General features: G+C 36.5%; 2 protein-coding genes across 5 annotated transcripts in view; one reads left to right on the top strand and one right to left on the bottom strand.

Annotated features, from left to right (window-relative positions):
• Positions 1 to 27,490, top strand: part of SUPT3H (SPT3 homolog, SAGA and STAGA complex component) — a 433,324-nt gene that overhangs the window by 105,119 nt on the left and 300,715 nt on the right. The gene's annotated exons all lie outside the window — the stretch shown is intronic.
• Positions 24,524 to 24,953, bottom strand: LOC103296613 (cytochrome b-c1 complex subunit 10-like). Its single transcript, XM_054722658.1, has one exon. It carries the CDS (start codon positions 24,883 to 24,885, stop codon positions 24,715 to 24,717), a length of 171 nt encoding a protein of 56 aa, XP_054578633.1. The 5' UTR covers positions 24,886 to 24,953; the 3' UTR covers positions 24,524 to 24,714.

Below are 27,490 nucleotides of genomic sequence, written 5' to 3'. Positions count from 1 at the left end.
TGTTCTCCTCTTATATATCTATACCAGAGGCCTGGTGCATGAATTTATGCACCAGTGGGGTCCCTCATCCTGGCCTGCGGGATTGGGCCTAAACCGGCTCTCCAACATCCCCTGAGGTGTCCTGGATTCCTAGAGGGTGCAGGCCAGGCCAAGGGACCCCACTGATGCACAATCAGGGCCGGGGAGGGACACGGGAGGTTGGCCAGCCGGGGAGGGACCACAGGAGGGCTCCAGGGCGTTTTCGGTCCGTCTCACTCAGTCACGATCGGCTGGACCCCAGCTGCAAGCTAACCTACCGGTCGGAGCATCTGCTCCTGTTGGTCAGCGCACGTCATAGCGAGCGGTTGAGCAGGTTTAGCATATCATTAGCGTATTACGCTTTGATTGGTTGAATGGACAACTGGACGACCGGACACTTAGCATATTAGGCTTTTATTATATAAGATATATATGAAAAAATATTTTCATGTCAACTTATAACTTTAAAACATTGCTCATTGCTTGGCACTGATATATTTTTATTTTTGGATAAGTTTTTGTGAAGTTTCTCAAACAAATTTTATATTTTTGCTGAATGTTGTATTTTGAAGGTCTGTCTTTTCCTATTTATCTTAGTTGTCATAGTCATCATCAAAAGAAGTCACAATTTAAGTATCATGCTTCTGGATTGCCCATATAGGAAGGTGATTTGGAGCCATCTTTTATCTGTCTGTCTGTCTGTCTACCCACCTACCTACCTATCTACTTTTATTAGTTTATTTGAGCCAAACTGACAAGACACCAGGAAGCAAGCTCTCAAATGCTCTCTGGAGTCATTTTACCATACAGATTGACAGTTGAAGGGAAGTGTAGATTTTCTCATGATCTGTATTCGTGTCTGAACCTTATCCTTAATGTGTTCTAAATGATTAATATTTTATTTTCAGCCTTGACCTTGCAATGAAATACTGTATTCTATAGCAAGTGGAGTTTTAATGTGAATTACTTCATAGTTTAGGTTATTATAAAAAGTAATTATTAGTTTGGAAGTTAATGATGTTTCCTACTTGTGAACAGTAATGTTTCAAAAGTTCATTTATATTGATCAAATTACCTAAATGTAAGAGCTAAAACAATAAAACTCTTAATCTAGAGAAGAACCTCCATGACATTGAATTTGGCAATAATTTCTTGTATATGATACCAAAAGCACAGTGAAGAAGAAAAAAGTAGGAAAATTGAAATTTATTGAAATTAAAATCTTTTGCCCTGGCTGGTGTTGCTCAATGGTTAGAGTGTCAGCCCATGCACCAAAGAGTCGAGAGTTCAGTTCTCGGTCAAGGGCATGTACCTGATTTGCAGGTTCAGTCCCTGACCAGGGTCAGGCACGTGCAGGAAGCAATCAATAGATATGTCTCTCTCACATTGATGTTTCTCTCTCTCTCTCTCTCTCTCTCTCTCTCTCTCTACCTCCCCCCTCCCCTTCTTTTCCTCTCTTTCCCTCTCTCTCCCTTCCTTCCACTCTCTCTAAAAATCAATGGGAAAAAAATATCCTTGGGTGACGATTAACAAAAAATAAATTAAAAACTTTTGCTCATCCAAGGACCATTATCATGAGAGTGGAAATATTTGCAAGTCATATGTATGGTAAGGAGCTAATGTCCAGAATATATCAAGAGTTTATACAACTGAACAACAAAGAACCCAATTAAATATGGGCAAAGGGCTTGATATAACACTTCTCCCAAGAACATATACAGGAGGCCATTAAGAATATGAAAAAATGCTCAACATCCCTAATTTTCAGAGAAAAACAAGTCAAAACCACAATGAGTTACCACTTCAAATCCATTAAAAGGTCTATTCTATATAATCCTATATAATAAAGAGGTAATATGCAAATTGACCATCACACCAACACATAAGATGGCCGCCCCCATGTGGACACAAGATGGCTGCCACAAGATGGCCGGCAGGGGAGGGCAGTTGTGGGTGATCAGGCTAGCAGGGGAGGGCAGTTGGGTAGGACCAGGCCTGAAATGGAGGGCAGTTGGGGGCAATCAGGCCTGCAGTGGAGGACAGTTGCGGGGGACCCATGTCTGCAGTGGAGGTCAGTTAGGGGTGACCAGGCCTGCAGGGGAGGGCAGTTGGGGGCGACTATGCCAACAGGAGAGGGCAGTTGGGGGGAACCAGGCCTGCAGGGAAGGGCAGTTGGGGGGAACCAGGCCTGCAGGGAAGGGCAGTTGGGGGCAATCAGGCCTGCAGGGAAGGGCAGTTGGGGGGGGGGCAGGGGAGGGCACTTGGGAGGGACCAGGCCTTCAGGGGAGGGCAGTTAGGAGGACCAGGCCAGCAGGGGAGGTCAGTTAGGGGCAATCGGGCCTGCAGGGGAGCAGTTAGGCGTTGATCAGGCTGGCAGGGGAGTGGTTATGGGGTGATCAGGCTGGCAGGCAGAAGCGGTTAGGGCCAATCAGCCAGGTAGGCAGGCGAGTGGTTGGGAGCCAGAAGTCCTGCATTGTGTCAGGGATGTCCGACTGCCCGTTTGGAGAGGGTGCAGGCTGGGCTGAGGGACACATACCCTCCCGTGCAAGAATTTCATGCACTGGGCCTCTGGTAAAAAAAAATCACATAAAATACCAAGCCTTGGTGAGATGTGGAAAAATTGGAATGCTTGTGCATTGCTAATAGGAATGTAAAATAATGCAGTTGCTCTGGAAGTGGTTCCTCAAACATTAAAAATAAACTATTGTTTGTAAGAAGTTACTCCTTTCCCCTAATAATATTTGGATTAGTATCTGCAAACTTGTTTCTCAGTAATGCTACTTGAGCCTTCCAGATTTCCGAAGAGAAAGTATTTTGGATTTTGATACTTTGGGTGAAAAGAAAGACATTTATAAAGAGAATGTAGTTGGTTGTTTACCAATAGTGTAAACTTTTAAGATATAACTATAACTATATGGAGGGGTCTTTAATTTTTAACTAATTAGTTTAAAATGTAGCATCATTAAAATTTTTATATTGGCTCCGAAACATCTGTTTGAATTAAATTTTCCCCTTTAATAGCAATTAAAACATTTTATTCATAATTTTATATAATGTCTTTGTTGATCTCTGGAATGGGTTTTTTTCTGAGGATTAATTTTAATTTCTTTCCCTTCTTGCTTTCTAATCTAAGATAATTTCTGTGTCCTTTTTCTTAAATCTAAAAATAATTTCCAAGGGAGATAATCTCACATTTGGGAGGTTAGGACAGAATTTGGCAAAATGTCAGGTTTATTTGGTGGTTATATTTTATTACATATTGAACTATTGAACTATTGAATTACATTGAACTATTTCTACTGGTTTTAAGAACATGAGACTATTCAGTTTTATACAAATCCATTGTACCCTAGAGGAGCCTCCAATCAGCAGAGATCTTGGAAAATTTGTTATTTATTATTTAAATAAAGAAAATTATAAATTGATATAAAGGTAGTAATTGATATCCAGTTACATATTTTTATACTTTCAAAGTCTTCACGTGTAATAATTGTAAGTTGTTATGCTGTAGGAATAGTGATTATATTAGGTAAATGAAGAAAATATATAGTATTTCCACCAAAGATTTAAAAAATCTCAGTAGTTCAATTTAAAAATAAGTATTTGTTCATCCCAAATAGGAATTAGAAATTAGAAGCCTTGTTCCTGCTTCCATTCAGTAATGTTGATGTGGCTTACCAAAGGAATAGAGAACTTTAAATAATTGAACAAAATATCACTCTTTATCAGTATAGGTAACATTTTAAAAAGTGTTTAGGCCTTTTATGGCTTTAAAAAGGGAAGTTATTAGAACATCATAGTTGATTTAGAATTTGGTACATATGTAGTGAATATATTTCAAGCACTGCTCAACCATTTTTTTTTTAACAATAAGAATTTGATATTGTGTGCATATAATTTTATTCAGTATCATAGCAGCTATTTTGAGTGTAACTTAGAGATTCAGTCAAACTGTTCTGAAAGATTTACTACTGGAAGGTAAACCATTCCCCGGATAGTGTGGTGGTGAAAAATTTGGGTTTAGAGTCACTCTGGACTTGGTTGGAGGGTTACCCACTTACTAGTTTGTGCGTTCTTGAAATACTTGAGGTGTTTGGGCTTTAGTTTTCTCATATTCAAAATGTGACTGAGAATATATCAACAAAAGAGGCTGTTTGGAAAGATGCAATGGCATAACACATGTAAAGCATTTAGAATGCCATCTATGTTTGGAACATAGAGATACCCAGTACATGTCAAATATTGTTATTTTTGTTATGGTGTTCCGGTATAGCAGAATGCATGGCTCATATTTATATTTCATTCCATGTATTACATGCTAAGTAGACAGTATCACCTCTCAGAATGAAAAACCCAGCTCACTCAGAAACCTGTTTTTTCAATGTAAGCTGATTTATAGTTCTCCTAGGGCAGTGGTCGGCAAACCGCGGCTCGCGAGCCACATGCGGCTCTTTGGCCCCTTGAGTGTGGCTCTTCCACAAAATACCATGGCCTGGGCGAGTCTATTTTGAAGAAGTGGCGTTAGAAGAAGTTTAAGTTTAAAAAATTTGGCTCTCAAAAAGAAATTTCAATCGTTATACTGTTGCTATTTGGCTCTGTTGATAATGAGTTTGCCGACCACTGTCCTAGGGGAAATAAGTTGAAAGGCTTTTATGCTGCTGGGACACACACAGTCCCAAGAAGTTCATTAGGAAAAAGTAACTTCAGTGAATATGATTATTGCAATAATAGTAAGTAAAATAATAAAAATAAGTAAAAAATAAAATGATAAATAACAGAAACCAGTAACATTTAAAGTAACTTACTCTTTTTAAATTCATAACTTGTATAAAACAGGAGGCCATAATTTTGATTTTACATGTGATTTAAAAAAAAGTTAGTATTCATTTTAGCACATTTTAAAGTGTTTGTTAATTTGTTCAAATAAAATGTTTTTGTGCAGAATTATTCTCTATAATGTTATAAACTCAATAATCTTGGTGTAAATTAATCATAACGAATTTAGTGTTGGAAGATGTTTAGAAAGGGTTTGCCAGTCAAATGGAACCATTAGGGTGTGTTTGTGTGTGTGTGTGTGTGTGTGTGTGTGTGTGTGTGTGTGCACAACAGAGAGAGAGAGAGAGAGAGAGAGAGAGAGAGAGAGAGAGAGAGAGAGATTTATTATAAAGAAATGGGCTCATGTGATATGGAGGTTGGCAAGTAAGGCTAGAAGCTGCTGTAGAATCAGGAGCAGGTGATGTTTCAGTTTGAAGGCTCTCAGGCGGAAGAGCCTGTGTACCAGTTGAAGGCCCATTGGGTGGAAGAATTCTCTATTTGCTGGAGGGGCAGCCTTTTGTTCCGTGTAGGGCTTCACCCATATTGTGGAGGACACTGCTTTTTTCAGTTCGATGATTTAAAAGTTAATCTCGTCCAACACAACCCTCAAAAAAAAAAAACCCACGCAGAATAATTAACTGAATATCTGAGCACCCCCTGGCATAAACTGACACTTGAGGACCAGATGGAAGATGACTTAGTTGTAGAGGTTACTCCTTCATATGTACTATTGCTATGGCTATTCTATTACTGTGTGTTTTCATATTCTCTATTTTCAAATTGTCAAAAGTTTAATATGTACTTTGAGTGTAGATATGAAGTTGTGCTTTAGTTTTTCTTTCCTATCCTTATTTTGAGAAAAGTTAGATATAAAAATTAGTTATTTTTACTTTTTTGGAATATATTTATCATTCTCACCAACTTCCCACCATCCCATTTGAAAACATTACCTGTGTTACTCTAAAGTGCTTTATAACCTCAGTTTGTTTTTTTTAATTTGTCTTGGCAGACAAAATGTTAAATTAAGCTATTACTATTGAGTTGCTCAGTGAAGTAGCCATACTCAAGTTTTTACCTTTCTTTATTTCCTGCCTTTGTTTCTTGCTATTCATAGCATAAAGCTGCCAGGTGGCTCTGGGTATCCTATATCTCTGGAAATGCAACAGGTGTTGGTCCATCTTCCTTTTACCTAATAAATTTTGCATCTGAAACATAAAATGGAAAATGAAACCCAAGTATAAAAACTCATTTACTTGGGAAGCTTGTTACCAGTCTACAACTAGTAGCAAAAGCTAATCATTGAAGTTAAATGAATTTTATGTTTTTATGAGAAGTATCTTATAATTAATCATTTGTGCATTTTTAAGGCTGAGATGTAGAATTATGTTAAATAAGTTAAACACAGTTGTGAAGGGATAAGCATGCATACTTCATAGGGTTAAGAAATTCATTAAATTAATGAATATTAGAAATGCTGAATTTCTGAGGATAGATTTTTTTCTTAGGATATGTAATACAAATAATTTTTGTAACTATTTTAATTTTAGAAATTCTGTTATAAAGACATCTTTGTAATCTCCACTCATTGCATTGCCTTTTAAATGTAATTACAGTATGAATGTATTTTTATGATGCTAAACCTTGGCTTTTGGGAATAACTTTATGGACAGAGACGATTGAACTGTCCTTAGTCCTCAGAGTGCTCCACTTTTAAAAATATTTTATTGATTTTTTTTTTTTAAGAGAGAGGGAGAGAGAGAGAAAGAGAGAGAAACAATCTATCAGTTGCCTCCTGTATGCCCCTGACCAGGGATCGAACTTTCAACCTGGGTGTGTGCCCTGACCCAGAATTGAACCTGCCACCTCTTGGTGTACTGGAAGATGCTCCAATCAACTGAGCCACCCAGACACGGTCGCTCTACTTTTAATATAAATTTTGTTTCACTATTTCCTTTTCAGTTAATTAGGCTTGATGGTAGTGTAAATGGAAAGCATTTTCATATTCTTTCATTTTATAAACTAAAAATCATTAAAATATTAAAAATATTAAAATTTAATAAGCATGTTTTATCAGCACATTTTGTCATTATGGAGACTGAAGTTTTCTTATTTTTTCCCCTGTATTTGAGTAAATAATGTGTATTTTATATATATATATATTTATATATATATATATGTATTTGAGTAAACAAGTTTTATATATAGATAGAGATGTGTTATAGTCTTATAGTGTATACCCAATAGTGGCAGAAAACTATTTAAAAAAATTTAGCTGCCTTGAAATAACTACTTTTTTAAAACAAATTTATGGTTTTAATACATTCAACTCAAATATATCATTATAGCCTGGATTTGATATATCTGGTATGAAATTATAGAAATAATATGTAGGATTATTGTGAGAATAAATTAGTTAATACATGTATGAGCGCAGTACTTTGTACATTATAATTGCTCAGTAAATCTGGTACATTGTGATCTGAAGATCACAATGGAATATTTAAGTCTTTTGAGGATGACAGTGTTTAGGTTAATTTTATCTTTTTAATGAATATATGTCCCCTCTCCACTTGTTCTAACCAACTTGCTTCTTATTTATGTAGAACAGGGAATGTTATAGCTGTATACATATTTTAGTTTTACTTATAAACCACCATACCATGTGGAAGAGGGAGAGGAAGGCTGTTTGTGTGTCTTTTGGAGATATGTCTGATGTGGGTATAGAGTGAGGTTTTCATACATATTTAAAAGTGATGAGAATGAAGTATACTAAAATTATATCTATAATTCTATAGCAATTTCTATGAAAAAGTTTATTTTTACTTTATATTTTTTATGAAAGGCCTGAGATAAAAGTTCAATATATTTTCAGTGTTGAGGAAAAATATACTGGATAACCACCTATTCAGTGATGAGGAAGAGGAAAATAGAGGAAGAAAGAGAGCAATAAATTCCAATCAGCTAATCTCTTTCCCTATGTGAAATGAATAGAAACATTTTGACATCTTAATTTTAACAAATGGTAATAAATTTAGCAGCGATCACAGCTAGGACTAATATTGACAGTGTGATAGAATAGCTATCTGTATAATTTCAGTTCTTTTAAATATGTTGAGATTTGTTTTATGGAATTAGATATAGTCTGTCTTGGTGAATGTTCTATGAGCACTGTTGTTGGGTGGAGTATGTTTTAATTTGATGCTGATGGTTGTGTTGTTCAGATTTTCTATATCTTTAATAATTTTCTGATGAATACTTCTATCATTGGCTGAGAAGCGGCTTTTGAGTCTCTAATTATCATTGTGAATTTGTTTATTTCTCTTTATAACTCTGTTTTTGCTTTATGCATTTTGAGACTTATTTTTTGATATGTGAACATTTGTAGGATTGTTATGTCTTCCTAGTGAATTGACCCTTTTTATCATTATATGACTTTTATTTCTTTACTAATTTTCTTTGCTCTGAAATATAAATTTCTGGTATTAATATATCTACTCCTACCCTTATTGACTAATATTTTCATGATATGTCTTTTTCAAGTTTTTCCTTTCAAATAATTGCTTTCATGTGTTTTTATCCACTCTGCAAAAGTGTGCTATTAGTGAATACTTACCACTTCTATTTTCGCTAATTGTTAATATGTTGTAGCTTGTCTCCCATTTAATTTTTTGTGTTTTTTGTTGTTGTTGTTATTTTTCTCTTTCTTATTTCTCTGGTTTTGTTACTTGCCTTCTTATGGATACTTGAAAAATTTTTATTTAGGATTCTATCATGATCTTTTTTTATAGCACTTTTGAATATATTTTGTATAAATTTATAGTGGCTTCTCTCAGTATTACAAAATATACATATGAGCTATCTTAATCTACCTTTTTTCACTTCAAGTGACATAGAAACCTTATTCCTATTTAGGTCCCTTTATCCTCCCTGCTTTTAAATATAATTATGTTAATATCAGATGGTGTTATTGGGTTAGTTCTAATCATCAAATGTAATTTATAAAACTTGGGGGAGCAATTGTCTATTGTATGTGGAGGTATTTCCTTTTTTAGTTTTTTTCCCCCTCTTTTTAATTAAAATTTTTTAATGTTGACATTATTGCAGATGTACTCCTTTTTCACCCATTTACCCACCTCCACCCATCCTCCCCTCCCACTCCCTTGGCCATGAGGAACCCATAAATATTCTTTAGCTAATCCCTTCACCCCACACCTTTCTCCTGGGGCACTGGCCAGTCTATTACATGTATACATGCTTTTGGTTCCATTTTGTTCATCAGTTTATTTTGTTCAGTAGATTCTACTTATTAGTGCGATCATATGGTATTTATCTTTCTCTGACTGGCTTATTTTGCTTAGCATAATACTCTCTAGGTCCATCCATGCTGTAGCAAAGGGTAAGAGTTCCTTCTTTTTTTCACAGGCATGTAATATTCCATTGTATAAATGTACCACTGCTTTTTTATCCACTCATCTACTGATGGGCACTTGGGCTGTTTCCAGATCTTGGCTATTGTAAATAACACTGCTATAAACATAGGGATGCATTTTTCATATTATTCATTTCCTTTATTTGTGATGAATTTTCTTTAGCTAGTCTTTAAGGACAAATTCCTGCATTTATTGTTTTAAACATAAGATTAAATTTTTGAAGTACATACAAATGCACTATATATACTAAAGACATTGTATGTTTTAATGGTATGAAGAACATTAAAACATTTTCTTATACAGATGAAGATAATTTGTACCTTGTGATAATTAACAAAAAGATTTTTGGAATATAATAAAATGATTTAAGAACATGTTTGATTACACTGTCCTAGCTTTGAAATAAGAGTTGTTTGCCAAATTTTTTAATCTTAAGACTAGATTAACGTGGCCCTAGGTGGTTTGGCTCAGTTGATATAGCGTTGGCCTGTGAAATGAAGGGTCCCAGTGCGATTCAGGTCAAAGGCACATGCCTGGTTTTTGGACTTGATCCCCAGTAGGGGGCATGCAGGAGGCAGCTGATCAATGATTTTCTCTTATCATTGATGTTACTCTCACTCCCTCTCCCTTCCTCTCTGAAATCAATAAAAATATATTTAAAAAAGAATAGATCAACATGTAATTAATCTGCAGGTTAGTTTATAAATACTGTGCTGATTTCTACACTAACAAAAGTATCTTAATACTAATGCAAACATTTTATAATCTACTAGGGGCCCAGTGTATGAATTCGTGCTCCTTGAAAGGAACTGTGGGTCGCCAGGCTGCTGTGGGCACAGGGACGGGTCTTGGCCCATCCCCTGTACCCCTGCCCGGCCCCTCCCACTACAGCCCCTGGCCCCCATCTGCTGGCAGTCCCCCTCCTGCCGCTGTTGCTCCCACACACTGAGTGATGAGGGCTGGTGCCAGCAGTGGGTGCGAACAGGGCCAGTGCCAGCAGTGGGTGCGAGCGGCAGCTGCTGCCCCGATCACCCCTCAGGAGCAGTGGGAGGTAGAGAAGCCCTCAGGGGCAATCGGGACCAGCAGCTGTCACTCGCACCTGCTGACAGCGCCGAGCAATTGGGACCGGCACCAGGTGCCAGCAGCAGGTGTGAGTGGCGGCTCCAGCACCGGCTGCAGGTGCAAGTGGGGCTGTTGCTGGCAGCGGGTGCAAGAGGCAGCTGCTGGCCCTGATCGCCCCTCAGGAGCAGGGGGCGGTGGAGAAACCCTGAGGGGTGATCAGGGCTAGCAGCTGCTGCTCGCACCCGCTGACGGCGCTGAATGATCAGAACCAGCTCTGGCGCTGGCAGCGGGTACAAGCAGGGCCAGTGCCGGCAGCAGGTGCAAAACCAGGCAGGACCACGCCACTCGGGAGCAAAGAATTTTCAGTAACCATCAGAGGCTTGCCCTGATGACAGCGACTGGTGCCCTGCCTTGGTCTGGCGCCCCCACTCACTTACTCCACCATCAAGCTGTGGCCGATACCCGTTATGTTCCCCACGCGCCCTCTGGTGGTCAACACATGTCATAACGACTGGTTGTTCAGTTCAGTTCCTTTGTTTGGTCTATTTGCATATTAGCCTTTTATTATATAGGATAATGTTCCCCACCAATTTACATTATAAATGAAAGATAGAAATATTTTTGATGTAAAACACTACTAGTGTGATTTTTAATAAAGGTTTTGGGATTTCTTAGATTAATTGGAGCTCTTACTTTGACAATATACCTATATAAGGTGATGGCTGTTAATTTTGTATATAGTTACATATGAATTTCGAAGTAAGTTAGGATTATATAAATTGTTTATGTGAAAGTGTTATAGGCAATAGGGCTTTAGTTCTTGACATAGTCCAGGAAAGATCTCCCAATATGAGTACAGGTGATTTTGAGAGTACATTTATTAAAGCTGGGGACAGTGAAACAAGAGAAGGGCTTAAGATAGAAGAGGCAATGTCATAGCCACAGGAGTGAGCATAGGTGTGGCTGCCTTGGCCCTTTAGAAAGAAAGTCACAGAGACAGAAGAAGTGAGGCAGGTGTGCTTCATGGACTCAGGAAGCAAGTTACTGAAGCAAAAGAAAGGTCCTTGGAGAAAGAAAGCAAAGATACACACCTTAGCAAAGAAGTGGGAGGAAGGCATAGGTGGGAGAGGGAGAGAGAGGGAGAGAAAAAAAGAAAAAGAAAGAACCAGAATGGTGGGTCCTTTGCCTAAAGGGTTTTTATCTGTTTTTTAAGGCAGGAATTTTAGGGGAGCTCTCAGAGGAGGATCTCAGTAGAATATTCATCAGCTTTCCAGGTGTGTCCTTTCAGGGTCGTGGTCATTACTGATTGGTTGGCACTAGGGTAAGGGGTCATCAGTCATTGTGTCTGGTCCTGATGCCAGCCATTGCATGGCTTCATCTGGTTTTGCTGTTTTTCTGGGCCTGGAGCTGAAATACAACTGAGGCCTAGAGGTTATCTATACTTTGACCAAAACTCTATGGTCCACAGACTGGAGGCTTTGTTTCTAAGATTATTTGATGCTAAGGTATTACATATGTGTCCTTACCCCCCCATTAACCCCCCCAACCCCTCCACTTATGCCCTCACCCCCCTGTGCTGATGGAAACCTCATTGTCCTGAGGGATTAATGATTAAGGGAATGGTCCTGCAAGGGAGAAGGAGGTAGGTGAGTCAGGATACTGCAGTGGTCGGCAAACTCATTGGTCAGCAGAGCCAAATATCAACAGTACAACGACTGAAATTTCTTTTGAGTGCCAAATTTTTTAAACTTCTAACGCCACTTCTTCAAAATAGACTCGCCCAGGCCGTGGTATTTTGTGGAAGAGCCACACTCAAGGGGCCAAAGAGCCACGTGAGGCTCGTGAGCCGCAGTTTGCTGACCACGGAGATACTGGATTGGGTCAGTTTGAATCAGCCACCTATCTCAGTTTCTCCATTCCACTTGCCAAGGAATTTTCCTAGCTTCTTACTATACTGGTTCAAGCAGTTTTGTAAACAGATACTATTGACTATCTTTAAAGCTCTCATAAATGTATTTTTTTCTTTCTGCATATTCACAAGCATTTGCAATGGAATAACATCTAGTCTTTAATAGAGTAAATTAATAGGGTAATCATCAGACAAAAGTTTCTGTATTCCTTTCTTATAATGCTAATTTCCTTTCATTAACTTTTACTATAGTTAGTTTTTTTCAATGTGGCAATCAAAACACTTTTTTTGGCATAATTTTTACTTTTTCTTCATTTTTATATCATTTTTCCTGTTTTTTTTTTTCACTCCTCTATAACTGCATGGATTTGGAATGTGTGTGGTCAGATATTTAAATTTTTTTCATAAGGTGTTGTAGAAAACCCATTTCTTCCTCCTGAGCTGTTATGTACTTGGGTGGTCACTGAATCGTTTGATACTATAAGCTGTGAGCTATGCTTGCTTATTTGTACATTATTTTATTGTTTAAAATTACTTCCTAGAGTTAATTGCTTTCAGTCTATAGACTTTTTTCCCCCACAATCTCAAGTCTTTTGGATGTTATTATCTTGATAAGATTGTTTCCATTATTGACTTGGTTGTCACCTTTGAGTGGTATATTATGTAAATTTAAATGAGTTAGAAACTTATAAATAAATCCTCTTTAGTGCCAACTTCAGTGTTCTCCATGGTATAGCATAAGAATTTAAGAGATGTCTAGGTTAAAATGATAGAAAGTTTGTACTAAAGACTATTGTTTTAATTGTGAATTTGGAGTAATGTTTATATGACTGAGCCTAAAAATCTTTCTAGTGACGTAGGAAGATTTTTTTTTGCTAAAAGGATTCAGGATGATTTTTTTTTCTTTTCTATATTACACACATCCTTGATGTGATTCAGAATTATCTTTATAATCAGATGAATCAAACTATTTTTATTTGCAATGAAAACAAAATTTTTGTAAACCTTGTGCTATGTTTGGACATCTTTCTATGTCAGTACTTACAGTTTTCTGTTATTTTTATATCTGCATGGTCCTATTATTTATTCTGGTATTTTCTGTTAGTAAACATTTATATTGTTTCCAGCTTTTAAATATTTAGCCAGCACTTAATGAACAACTTTATTCCTAATAATTAGTTCAGTTTTTTATTATAGGATATCTACCTAGAGTGAAACCACTGTTTCAGTAGGACTGATCATTTAATGTTATGATTAATATCACCAAATTGTTATGAGTGTACTGACTTATACTCATTGCAACAGTGGCTTTGAATATTTATTTCTCCAACAGCTTCACTAGCACTAGTATTTAGCTCTTTTAACATTAACAATGTAGAATGATAGCTTATTTAATTTACATTTCTCTTAGTGAACTTGAACGTTTTGTCAAAGGTTTTGGATATTTGTGTTTGTTCTTCTGTGAGTTACAAACAGGTCATTCTTCTTTTGAGGCATTGACCTTTTCATATTACATTTAAATGGCTTTTTATATGTTACAGATATTAACCCATTTTGGAACAAATGCTTGTTGTATTCTTCAGCCAGCAATTTGCTTTAGATTTAGTTGAGCACTAGAATTCTTATATTTAGGAGTCCTGTGATTGAATAATGATGCCCAAACCCTCTAGACCAGTGGTTCTCAACCTTTCTAATGTCGCGACCCTTTAATACAGTTCCTCATGTTGTGGTGACCCCCAACCATAAAATTATTTTCGTTGCTACTTCATAACTGAAAATAATTTTCATGGCATTAGAAAGGCTGAGAACCACTGCTCTAGACAGATAAGTGTGGTGAGATACTCAAGCTAAATGAAACATGATGAAACTTAGACTAAAGCAATAAATAGATATATTTCTCTCTTCAGGGCATATACTATTTGAATTGTGTGGCCAGCAGAATTGTTTTCTGTTTCTGACACTTGTTTTGTAATATTAGGGAGAATAGCACTTCTATAATCTAAACTGGTATATATACAGGGTATCCCAAAAAGATGTATATACACTTTAACAGCTGATAGCTCAATTTTAAAAATGAAATGTATTTTAATAAACACTGCCTTTTCAATTATTCAAGATGTATGTATACATTTTTGGGACACCCTATATTTTAACCATTTGTATGCCATAAGCGTCTATAGATGCAAGCAGTGGACCTTTTTTAATTAAATTCAAAATATCGTGGCAGTTAACTGGTTAAATCCCCCCCCCCCCCCATTTTTTGGTGGTAAAATATATATGGCATAAAATTTACTGTCTTACTAATTTTTAAATGTTCATTTAATTGGTATTAAATACATTCATAATGTTATATAACTATCACCACCATCCATCTTTATAACCTTTTTCATCTTATAAAACTGAAACTGTGTAACCATTAAAAGGTAATTTTTAGTTACCCCCTTCTCCCAGCACATGACAGTCACCATTTTATTTTCTATCTTTATGGTTTTAACTTCTCTAAGTACTTTATATAAGTGGGATCATACTTGTCTTTTTGTGATTGGCTTAGTTCACTTAGCATAATGGCCTCAAAATTCATCCATGTCATAGTATGTCAGAATTTTCATCTTTTTAAGGCTGAATAATATATCATTGTGTGTATGTTTCACATTTTGCTTATCCATCTATCCTTAGATGAATACTTGGGTTGCTTCCTCATTTTAGCTATGAGGAATAATGCAGCTATGAACATGGCTGTAAAATATCTGTTTGAGACCCTGCTTTCAATCCTTTTAGTGGAATTGCTCTGTCATGTGATAAATTTATTTTTAATATTTTGAGGAACTCTTATTGTTTTCTATAGCATTTTACTACACACAGGCAGCGTTAGAATCTGGAAAGAGTAACTCGAGCCTCTAGAACAAATGCAGGCCTGTGGACACCTTGATTGCAGCCCAGTGAACCCCATTTCCAACTTCTAACCTCTAGGACTATAAGATAACACAGTTGTGTTGCTTCCGGCCTCCCAATTTGTGGTAATTTATTTCAATAGCAATAGGAAACTAATACAACCATTAAACCAACATCAGCAATCACCTACGTCTGGACTTTTTATTACATGAAGGAAGACTTACGTATTTAAGTCTTCCTTGTTGAATCTGTTATAGACAGGTATTTATAATTCCTGACACGTAAGAGTAATTTCCACCTTTATGTCCTTTGTAGAACCATTGGTATTAGGACAAGATTATCTGTTTGTAGATTGTTTTATTTCACTCAGCTGTAAAATCATCTAGCCTGGCTGGGAGTGTATGTGTGTGTGCATGTGTATGTGCATGGGGAAGAATGAAGTGGGTTTTTTTTAAAACTAAACTTTGAATTTGTTTAAAAGTCATCAGTGTATTTAGGTTTACTATATTTTTAAATTCATTTTATTATATTATAAAGCTGTCTAATTTCATTTTCAAATTTATCTCAGTTAATGTACTTATAATACTTTCTCTGTGTGTGGTTATAATGACCTTTTCATTCCTAATATTGTGTATTTCTTTTCCTTGATCAATCTTGTGTAAACCATTTAAAAAGAAGTAGCTTTTCCTTTTTTTTTTTATATTGTTTTCTGCTCTTATAACTACTATTTCTTTTCTTTGCCTTTGTTTGGACTCACTCTCTACCTCTGCAACATCTGAGTTAAACAATAAACACATTGATGTTTTATCTTCTAATGTATGCTTCCCCCCCTATAGCTTTAGCTGTATCCCACATGTTTTGGTATGATTCTGACACTGTTGCCAGAGGAATTAATGGGTCAGATTTCCCAGACACGAATGGGAGTAGGGTCCTTGAGATACCGCTGAAATAAGAATTTTCAGAAGCCCTCACTGAAGAATTAGATGTAGTAAGAGGCTTTATTTGTGTGGAGTTACATTTCTTGGGTTCCAAAGTCCCATGCACCTTAAACCAGTCCTGAAAGGGGTACAGCTGGGGTTCCAGCAGAGCCAAAAGCAAGGCTCATGTCCAGAGCTTCTATTCCATGTTGCAGCCGGGTATAGTTCAGCATTCAAGCTAATTAAAGCCCATTCGTCCATTGTGTGGGCCATGTGGGTGCAGGGGAGTGGGTCAGGGCTAAACGCCAAGAGCAAAGGAGTGTGCTCTTTTGTTCGGAAGTTCAAATATTCAGGTTTCCTGCCTTTGCAGTGTCCAGGCCTATTCTGGCCACTGACTTGCTCCCAGGTGTGACTGATGGGCAAGCACCTTCCCACACTGGGACCTTACTGGGCATGCATCCAAATTGCCTTTGTCCAGTCCCTTCCCCGCATTGATCAGCGGGAAACAGATTTGCAGAGTGTTAAATTAGCCAATCTATATAAGTGGCATGCTTATATTATCTAGTCTTCTCTTTATTCCTTTCTTGTTAAATGATAACCAGGTTATTATAAGGGCATCTACACCAATTTCAGTGTGTGTGTGTGTGTGTGTGTGTGTGTGTGTGTGTGTGTGTGTGTGTTTTGCTTGTTTGTTTTCCCCACACCACCAAGCCAGACCCATAGGTTTAAGGCTCAGTCCTACAAGACTGACCCCACCCTCACCTCACTTGCCAGTGGCTAGTCTAGGTTGTTACCCGTGCTTCTGACTGACCAGTTAGATGGTTCTAGTAATTCCCCCTCCTTGTATTCCGTTATTAGTGTGGCTCACTGAACTCAAAGAAACATTTTACTTACTAGATTACCTGTTTGTTTTTTTTTTATAAAAGGAACAGCCAAATGCACAAGGCAAGGTATGTGGGAAGCACAGGTTTCCATATTCACTGAGTAAGCACCTCTCCCTGAATCTGCATGAGTTCACCAGCTTGGAGACTCTCTGAACCTAGTACTCTTAGGTGTTTTTTTTTTTTGTGTGTGTGTGTGTGTGTTTGTGTGTGTTTTGGAGGCTTCACTACATAGGCAATGAAATCATACCAGGGGTGGAGGCTGGGGTGGAGGAGGAGAAGCAGATGGGACGTTTTCCTAGCAACCATCTCCAGTCCTTAATTACCTAGGGACTTTCCAAAAGTCACCCCATTAGCATAACAAAAGACATCACTATTGCTGTGATCACTTAGGAAATTTTATGAGTTTTAGGGGCTATGAGCCATGAACTGGGATTAAGATCAAATATATATTTCTTATAAATCACAATATCACATTTGCTATATCAGCCTTCATTATCATCCAATTCTAAATATTTTCTAATATATTTTGATTTCTTCTTTGAGACGTTTATATGGCATTATATTTTTAATTTCCCAACACTTGAGAGTTCAGATTACATTTTTTTTGAAAATTAATTGCATTTCAATTGGAGAATGAGGTTGTTATATTATTCACTTACATGTGTAACCTTATCGAATTACCTAACTTCCCTCAATGTTACTTTTTCCACTAATAAAATAAGATAATTATTGTTCCCCTTTGGATTTTGAAGTCTTGCAAGGTAATAATTCTATGTATTGTTGAGTAATATGTAAATAGATATGTTTTCATTTTCCATATATATACTTACATTTCCCTTTTCACTCTTAATATTTTTCATTACTGCTTTTCGGTATTGTGATTACATGGAGTAATACATAAGAAGCAAGAATTTCATTCTGATTTTTATTTATCTGTTATTAATTAAAATCCTCTTATGTTCTGGAAAATGAAATATAATCCTTCTCTTAAAAGGCTCTTCATTAAATAGGGAAGATGTATTCAAAATGGTGATGTTGGATGACAAAAGAAGTCTATCATGTTTGCTCTGTAGATAGTGAGGAGGGGTATTTTAGACAGAGGGAAATGTGTATATAAAAGCTTGAAGGTACAAGAGAGAGAATTACTAATTTGTTTTTTTTTAATTTTTAATATATTTTATTGATTTTTTTTTATATAGAGAGGAAGGGAGAGAGAGAGAGAGAGTTAGAAACATCGGTGAGAGAGAAACATCAATCAGCTGCCTCCTGCACACCCCCTACTGGGGATGTGCCCACAACCAAGGTACATGTCCTTGTCCGGAATCGAACCTGGGACCCTTGAGTCCTCAGGCCAATGCTCTATCCACTGAGCCAAACTTGTCAGGGCTAATTTGTTTGATAGAGGCTGGAATATACAGTGCAGGGAGAAATAAGACTGGTACAGTAAACAGCGACAGAATGTGGAATACCTTCGTAGAATTTGGACTTCATTTGTAGGACAGAGCTTCCTAATAAATATTCCCCACCATCCTGGCGCATGTGAAAGAGTAACAGTGGTGCCAAAATACCTCAGGGGAGACATGCCAAAGGGTTGTGCTAAGTTGACATCACTGGGACTGAAGAAAAGTACAAAAATTTGAAACATACTTAAGAAGTAGAATTTATGGGACATGAGTGGGTCTGAACTCAGAAGTTTAGAATGAGTTTTGGGCTTGGGAGATGGTAAAAATAGTTTCAGATTTGGGGCATGATTTGGTGTCTTTTGTGTGAGGCAAGTGAAATTTGATCCATTTTGGGATTTCATAAATTGATAATTCAGTAGTCAGTCAAATATGGGTGCAGATTATTTAGGGACTGAAGATAGATGTTTTAGAATTAGCAACGTAATGAATGGCAGTTGAAGCTATGTTCATAGATGGTTTTCTCAGGGAGAATGGATATTTGTAGGATTTAAACATCTTGTTCTGCACCATACCTTAAGTATGAATTCTCCTGATTTCTATTTCTAATTTTGTTATTATCAATACCAGCAACCACTTTATAATCTCAATTTTATGACTTTCACTCTTTGTGATCACCACTGTTTCTTTTTATAGCACACCTCTTTGCTATTCCAACTCCAAATCCATTGATTGGACCTTTTTTATTTTCTTGCCATTCTGGAATTGTTACCTCCCTCCTTTACCCAACTATAGTCTGAAGTTTGTTATTATAATCATCACAATAAAAATATCCTCAACTCTTTAGCTTTGTTTTCTCTTATCCTTTCTCCCTCAATTATTTTGCTTCTCTCTTCTTCCCTTGATTAAATTCAACTTTCTGCCTACTCTGTGCTTGCATAAGCACAAGTCAATGTGTCTGAAGAAAAAACATAATACGAATTTTCTAATTTAAATCATGGTCACTGACTGCTACTTTTTTGTAAACTTTCATTCTTTTAGTCTATTTACTCTTTCATTATTTTAGACAGCCATCTCATATGTTCTCCTTTCTCCTTAAACCTTCAGCTCCTTCTTCCATATCCTCACTCAGTTGCTGACTTTTCTCCCTTTTTCATTGAGAGGATATAACTAGTCACAGAAAATTTACTGAAGTTTCCATCACTAAATATACATACCCATCTTCCCGACTGTTACTATGGATGAACTTACCTGTCCTTTATATATAAGGCCAGCCCATATACATATGCATTTGATTCCATTTGTCTCACCTCCTCAAGAACGTTACTCCAGAATTTCTTTGTGTTTTCTGTTTCTACTTGATCCACAGCATATAGAGTTGCATAAAATTTTCCCATCAAAAACAACAGGCAGCAGGAACAACCACATCTTGATTCTCCATCACTCTCCATTTACCATCCCATTACACTGCTCTCTTTTAAGCAGCATTCCTCAAAAAGAGTTGTCTGTTCTCTCTCTCTCCAGCTATCATACCCTTCTGACTTGAATCCACTTCATTCAGATTTCTGCTCTTCTCCAGGTCACTAGTGACCTCTATATATTGCTAAATCTACTGATCATTTTTCAATGTTCATCTTCCTTGACCTGTCAATGGCATGTGATACAGTTGATCACCTCCTTCTTATAAAAGACTTTATTCATTTGCCTAGTAGAACCTCACTCTTCTGGTTTTTCTTTTATCTCATTAGTTACATCTACTCACTCCTTAGATGCTGGTTGCTTCTCATCTCCTGGATCTCTAAAGAATAAGAGTGTGCCCTTCCATATCTTATTTTTCTCCAAAGACCACCTCACTGACACTGTAAATACCTAACTTATTTATTCATATATTATCATTTTCACCTATTAAAGTATATTCTTTACACAGGTGGAGATTTTAGTCAGTTTTGTTCACTGCTGTATCCCCAGAACATAGTAGGTACTCAATAAATATTTGTTAAATGAATGAGTCTTAACATTCTGCAAAGGTAGAAAGACAATAGCTAAAAAGTAATATAATGGAGAACCAACATTTTTTTTCAAGTAAGCATTGTGAACTATACTCAAACTCCAGCGGTCTGAGTCGAGAGTCTAGAGTCCTCTCTCATTTTTATATTATAAGACCTCCTGGAAAGATAGCTGGAATAGAGATAGACTGGAACTAAATAGGGTAAGCTGAGCTAGTTAATAGATTAGTTCCTAGCCTACCACTAATTTAGTTCTGTGACCTTAAACAAGTCGCTTCCTTTTTAAAAAATCCTTACCCATGAATATGTTTTTCATTGATATTTTAGAGAAATGGTGGGGGAGAGGGGAGAGAGAGAGAGAGAGAGAGAGAGAGAGAGAGAGAGAGAGAGAGAGAGAGAGAGAGAAACATCGATGTGAGAAACATCTATTGGTTGCCTCTCATGTGTGTCCTGACTGGGGTTTGAACCTGCAACCTAGGTATGTGCCCTGATGGGGCATCAAACCTGCCACCTTTTGGTGAACAGGGTGATGGGCCAACCAAATGAGCCACACCAGCCAGGACGGTTGCTTACTTTTTTGAGTTTCATTTCCTCATCTCTAAAATGGAGATTGTAGACTATATGTTATCTAAGGTCTTCTAACCTCAGTAATTTTATATTGTGTAATTGTGGGATTTTATGCCAAGACTTATTGGGCCAAAGAAGTGCAGAGAATGCAGGGAAATAAAGATTGTTCTTATAGTTTAAACTTGTCAAACTGGAAATATGGAGTTCTACTCTACCATGTCTGATGTGCCTCAGTAACTTAGGCTGTGCAGCCTGGGATCTCTGGTATAGATAGCAGAGAGGAGAGGTGTGGAGAGCATCCTGCTTGAGTGAATATGGTGTATTTTTGAGAAAACTGATCAAAGAAGAAGGAGTTCTAATAGATTGAATGGTGGTTTGGTTTGGGCAGATTATTGGAGGAGAATATTAAAAGCCAGAGAGGGGTATTTAATTTTGTTATGATATTAAACTGGAATTCAATAAGGTTTTTTTATGTGGAAAAAATGAAAGTACCATCTGAAAAAGATGAGTTCAACATGGATTTTTTTTAAGGAAGGAAAGATTGGAGTTAAGTAAGCCAAGTGAAAAAGCTGATATGGACAGGTAGCTCAGTTGGTTAGAGCAGTGGTCGGCAAACTGCAGTTCACGAGCCACATGCGGCTCTTTGGCCCCTTGAGTGTGGCTCTTCTACAAAATACCACGTGCGGGCACGCATGTACAGTATGATTGAAACTTCGTGGCTCATGCGCAGAAGTTGGTTTTCGGCCTGGGTGAGTCTATTTTGAAGAAGTGGCGTTAGAACACTCAAGGGGCCAAAGAGCCGCATGTGGCTCGCGAGCCGCGGTTTGCTGACCACTGGGTTAGAGCATCATCCCAACAGGCCAAGGCTGTGGGTTAAATCTCTGGTCAGGGCACATAAAAGAATCAATCAATGAATGCATAAATAAGTGGAACAACAAATCAATGTGTTTCTCTCTTCTCTCTCTCTCTCTCTCTCTCTCTCTCTCTCTCTCTCAAATCAATGGGGGGAAAAAGCTGGTATAATAATTCTAGGAACAAAAAGGATCTGAATGTTCTTTCCTGAAAGCAGTGGAAATGGGGAAAGGGGAGATAGAAAGATATTAGAAGGGATGAATCAAGGAATTGGAGAATTAAGATGATTTTGTGTTTTAGCCAGGGTTAGTAGGGTGTTTTTATCCTATGTTATGAGTGATAGCTGGAGGAAAGTATTTTATATGGATGGATGGACTGCAGGTCAGGATTTGGAAATTACTGGGCATAGAGGTTTTAAAACTTTTTATTCCCCTCTAAATGAAATGTTATGTGAAGATCCAATATGTAAAAATACATAAAAAATGAAAGGTTATTCTCAGGGTCCATCTATGTTGTTGCAAAGGCAGTATTTCATCTTTACTTATGACTGAGTAGTATTCCATTGTATATATGTACCATACCACATCTTATTTATCCAATCATCTATTGAAGGATACTTCAGGACCTTGAGAATATTATGCTAAGCAAAACAAATCAGTCAGAAAAAGCCAAGAACTATATTATTTCATTCATATGTGGGGTATAAAACTGAAACTCATTCACAGGCAACAGTATGGTGGTTACCATAGGAAAGGGGGTGGCGGGAATAAAGAGTAAAGGGGGTCAATATATGGTGACGGAAGATGATCTGACTTCGGGTGGTGGGCAGTCAATGCAGTATACAGATCACATATTATAGAAATGTACACTTGAAGCCTATATAATCTTATTAAGCAATGTCACCCCAATAAATTTAATTAAAATTAATAGTAAAAAATGAAGCTTATTTGTTTGGCACAAGGGCAGAGGTGTGTGGTAGATGGCACCAACATCTTGCTGGCTGGTCCTCCTATTCTTTGAAGCACTTCTTTGAATCTGAGGGCTCTAATGAGGATAGTCAGAAATCAATGAAGCAGATTATGTGTAAGTGTTTTTCTAGATTGACTATTTGGTGACCTGAGAGTTTGTTATATCCTGTGAATTATCGAGGTGGCAACATTTGTGTCTTCTTGGCTTAGCCATTATTTATTGTTTTAGTCTCTTGTCTGGACTATGGGGAATGGCAGAATACACAAAAGATATTGTCCCTCACCTATGGAATTTATAGCTCCTTATAGAAAGCCACCATTTAAAAGAGAATTAAAAATCATCAAATAATTGTAAGTATAATCCATCAGGGGCTGTGATAAATATCCATTGATCGGAGTTTGTTAGAACACCTAGCCTAGCCTGAGGGGGTTGCGAAGAAGAATTCAAGGAAGACTTCCTTGGGAAAGTTACAATTGAGATTGCCTGGTGTTGAAGAGAGAGAGAGAAGACAGGTTCCTTCATGGCCAGGGCAAGGTGAAAGGAAACACAGGTAAGTATATGTCATGTGAAAGATTCTGGGCTTTTTTCTGAGATTATTGGTAAACCACTGAAAGGCTTTTTAGTAAGGGAGTAAGGAACTCATTTACATTTCAAACCTATCAACCTAGTAAAGAGTAGGTTTCAAGTGAGGGTGAGGTGGAGATGGGGCCAAAGGGATACAGGGTGACCACCTAGGAGACCACAGATGTAGTTCAGATGAAAGTTGGTTAGTCTTAATAGTGTATAATGTTACTGGGGAACTAGAGAGGAAAGTAATTCAAGATATATTTAGGAGGTAGCGTAACAGGAATTGATGATTATTTCGCTCCAGAGTATAAAGGAAAGTATCACTAATGACACCTGAGATTTTGATCTGAACAGTTGTATAAATGTTCATGCCATTTATTAAAGTTATGGACTATACCTTTTATATTTTAGTTTTTCATGTTGCCTTCACTTCTCATTTTCTATTTCTTCTGTCCCTTCATTGCCTTTGTTCATCACCATCTTCTCCATGCCTTCGTGTTTTCTGTACACATTTAAAATGACTGCTTCTTTCTGTGTCTTAATTCAAATTCAAACCTTCCTCCTAATCATGGTATAAAACTTTATCCTTGGAGACTCCATCAATAATCTCATACTTGATTATGTTATCTTTATTTTATAGCTTATCACTATTTGTTTTTAGTCTGTACCTTCCTGTTTTGTATTTGGTGCTGCTTTGCAGTTATTCTCTGGCCATTTTTATATGCATGTGCATACATTTACAGATGTTCCTAATTTATGCTGTCATTTCCTTCTACGTTATGAATGTTTGCACCTGAAAATCAGAGTAAAAAGTATGAGTACCCCCTCAGTTGTATTAGTTCATTCTTCAGTACATTCAGTAGAATTTTACATTATTAAAAATGTTACATTTATGTTGTTAAGAAATATTAAGTGCCTGTTCTAGATAAATCATCTAAATTGAATAGCAAAGATATTTCAAAATAGGGATTTTGATGAGAGGAGTGGTGATAGTATACAGGATCTTTTAAAACTAGATGTTAAGAAAGGCTTATGAATAAAATTATTCAGAAGTTCTTTCTAAACTGGACATCTAACTACTTTATACAAAAGATCATTGGTTAAAAGCATTAGATTGTTTGCATCAACTTTGTAAATGCCTTTGAATTTATTGTTAGATGAATAGTAATCCTAAATTTTTATTACTGTAGATTTTTGCTTTTTATTTTATTTTTTATTTTTTATTTTTTTCCAGGTTTCAGAGCAAGGTTTAATGCATTCACACATCAAAGTTATTTTCAGAAACATAGAAAGTCCTAAGTCACACTGTAGATTTCCTCTCGATCCATGCTGAAGGCTGGGGCTGTTCCAGATGCAGCAGGTGCTGAGAAGGAAGCTGTTGGCACCACCAGTCAGTCACCAGAGGGGTCTGAGGAAGTCATTTTAATTAGTCGTCCTTCTTAAACTTGCCATTGATGTAGGGCACCCAGTCCAGAATCAGCCGCCAGTGAGTGGCCCACACTAGCCCCACGGTGCCCACGGTGCCCCACATGCCCGCCGTGGGGATCCAGTTCTTGGCCAGTTGGAGGTAGCGCGGGCCCAGGAACTTGCTCAGCATCGCGTCGAGGTCCGCAGCTCAGGGTGACCCCAGTTGCTCCAGGCCGGGACGCACGACCTAGGCCCGCAGAGATGATTTTTGCTTTTTAAATATATTTCATTAAGAAGCACATAAGGAGTTTACTGTTTTCCTTTCTTCTCTTTTTCATCTATTTATTCATCCTTTTATAATTATTTTGTTTTAATATGTCCTCTATCTGAAACTTCTTTTAGCTCATTTCAGAATTATCTGAACTCTTATAACTTAGTAGCCATTCCAAGGAGTACCATCATTAATTCAAAGATTATTGCATCATATTTTAATAGTGTATGTATATTTTTAATTTGTAATAAGTAGGTCAAAAGAAAAGTGAAATATTGAACATTTAATAGTATTCATTTTGATGTCTGAGTTTGAGAACTTTGACTATTTTGTAAGATATATTCAAAATGAAATTAAAAATGGATTCTCATTAATCTTAAAATGACAAAATATAGAATTTATCCCATTTTAGGAAGTTGCAAGAAGATCAGTTAAAAAAGTGAAGTTTCAGAAACTTTGAAAATAACTGATGTAAATGTTGATTAGTATACATACTATACTATTTTTAACATGTTAACATAATTTGAAAATTTGAACTATATTTTATGAGCTTAACTAGTTGTAAGTTAACGTAAAGCAAAATAAAACTACAATATTTTAAAAACTAAGCATAAGGCAGTTTGGTAAAGTTTAAGAACATGAATGTTTTAGTTGGAACAGATGTGAAAGGCATATTATTTTAAAGGAAAATGAGGTCCACAGCTATCTGTTTGGAAATGTCTTTCAATTACAGTGGCGTCCATGAATGGTGGATTTGAATAAAGATTTGGCTAGAACTTTTCTATATCCTATTCTCTATTTCCCTTTGAATAAGAAATAGCATGTGTGAAATACATTTACTATAATCCATTCCATACTGTGTAATAAAAATTCTGTGAAGAATGATTATGCATGGTCTGAAATTATCCTGATTATGTTCTTTTCACTCTCAGCTAGCTAGTATTTTAATGTTTATATAAACGTTATAGAGTGTGTTGATATATTAATTTATTTTTCAAAATGAGAATATGGCATAACTTACTCTCATTACAGATAATTACATTCTATTCATGGTGTAACTTCCTGTATTTGACCAAGCACGAAACATTATTCACTGAAAAGGAACTAAGGAGTGAACAATAAGCCACACAATTAGAAATTAATTCTTGCATTTTAAGTTTGGAAGTTGCCTAACAAGATTATTTGCATTTACCAATTCTTATATTAAACTCTAGAATAACATTCAGTTTTTTATTTTATTTTTATTTTATTTTTTAAATATATTTTATTGATTTTTTACAGAGAGGAAGGGAGAGGGATAGAGAGTTAGAAACATTGATGAGAGAGAAACATCGATCAGCTGCCTCCTGCACCTCCCCCACTGGAGACGTGCCCGCAACCAAGGCACATGCCCCTGACCCGAATCGAACCCGGGACCCTTGAGTCCGCAGGCCGACGCTCTATTCACTGAGCCAAACCGGTCTCGGCAACATTCAGTTTTTTAAAATAAGAGATAATTGAGCCAGTTTAAAAGGGTATCTTTTTGTTTACATTAAAGGAGAAATAAATATTATATTATTACTTATTTAAATTTAAATGTTAAAATTTCAGTATATAAAATATAGCTTAGTATATATTTAATTATTTTATTAATATAGTTTATTAATAATCAGAAAATATTTTTATACTTGCTTTTAATGAGTTCGCTTTCTTTGAACTCCTCATCTTGTTTCCATAAGGAAGAGTAGTAGGCATGTGTTTATGACTGTTTAAATCAAATCAAGAGTATTCAAACTTTAAAATAGGTAAATATGAATTTGATTTTGTTCCTTTGAAAGTAGAAGATAAATAAGATATAGAATGACCATTTGTTACAAGTTCAATAATTTCATATAAGGCTTAACCCTTTGCACTCACTTGCTTTTTTCTCGATTCCTTTATTCTACTCGGGATTTAATTTTTTAAATACCCCAGATTTTACAAAGCGCAGCAGTAGAATAAAAAACTGGAGTTTCTTTTCATACAAACTTATTTATTTGGATTTTTTTATATTTCAAGTTATTGATACATTCAAAGAGTATAAAAAGAGCTGCTACCGATGCTAACCGTTTCGAGTCACACTCGACATCCGAGTGCAAAAGGTTAAAGAATAATAATCTTGTACATATTTCATCCAGACATTATATCAGTGAATGTAACACCTTTTTTTTCAAATTTTACAAAGTCATATTTTACTCTGATGCTTACAAGAGTATGGACTTTGGAACCAACTGTCTACCACTTAATAACTGTGACTTCTGGCAAGTTTGTTAACCCCTCTGAGCCTTATTTTCATCATCTATAAAGTGAAGAGAGTTTTGAGCATTAAGTAAGTTCAAAAATATAAAGTGCTTATCAACAGTACATTTCATGTAGTAAGTGTTAATTTGCATGTAATATATGTGAGATTATTATACTAGCTACACTTATACAAATAAGTGATTTTGAAATCTTGAAAGTTTGTTGATTAAAAATTAAGAGTCAAAATGGTTTGTGCTTTAACTAT

This window comes from Eptesicus fuscus, chromosome 10 (assembly GCF_027574615.1).
Source record: "Eptesicus fuscus isolate TK198812 chromosome 10, DD_ASM_mEF_20220401, whole genome shotgun sequence".
NCBI lineage: Eukaryota > Metazoa > Chordata > Mammalia > Chiroptera > Vespertilionidae > Eptesicus > Eptesicus fuscus.
The sequence above is the reverse complement of the archived record's forward strand: the minus strand, read 5'-3'. Positions and strand labels throughout refer to the sequence as shown.

What these genes read in the sequence shown, in the direction of transcription:
- LOC103296613 (XM_054722658.1), bottom strand. Translation starts at nt 24,885, where the DNA reads ATGCTGAGCAAGTTCCTGGGCCCGCGCTACCTCCAACTGGCCAAGAAC.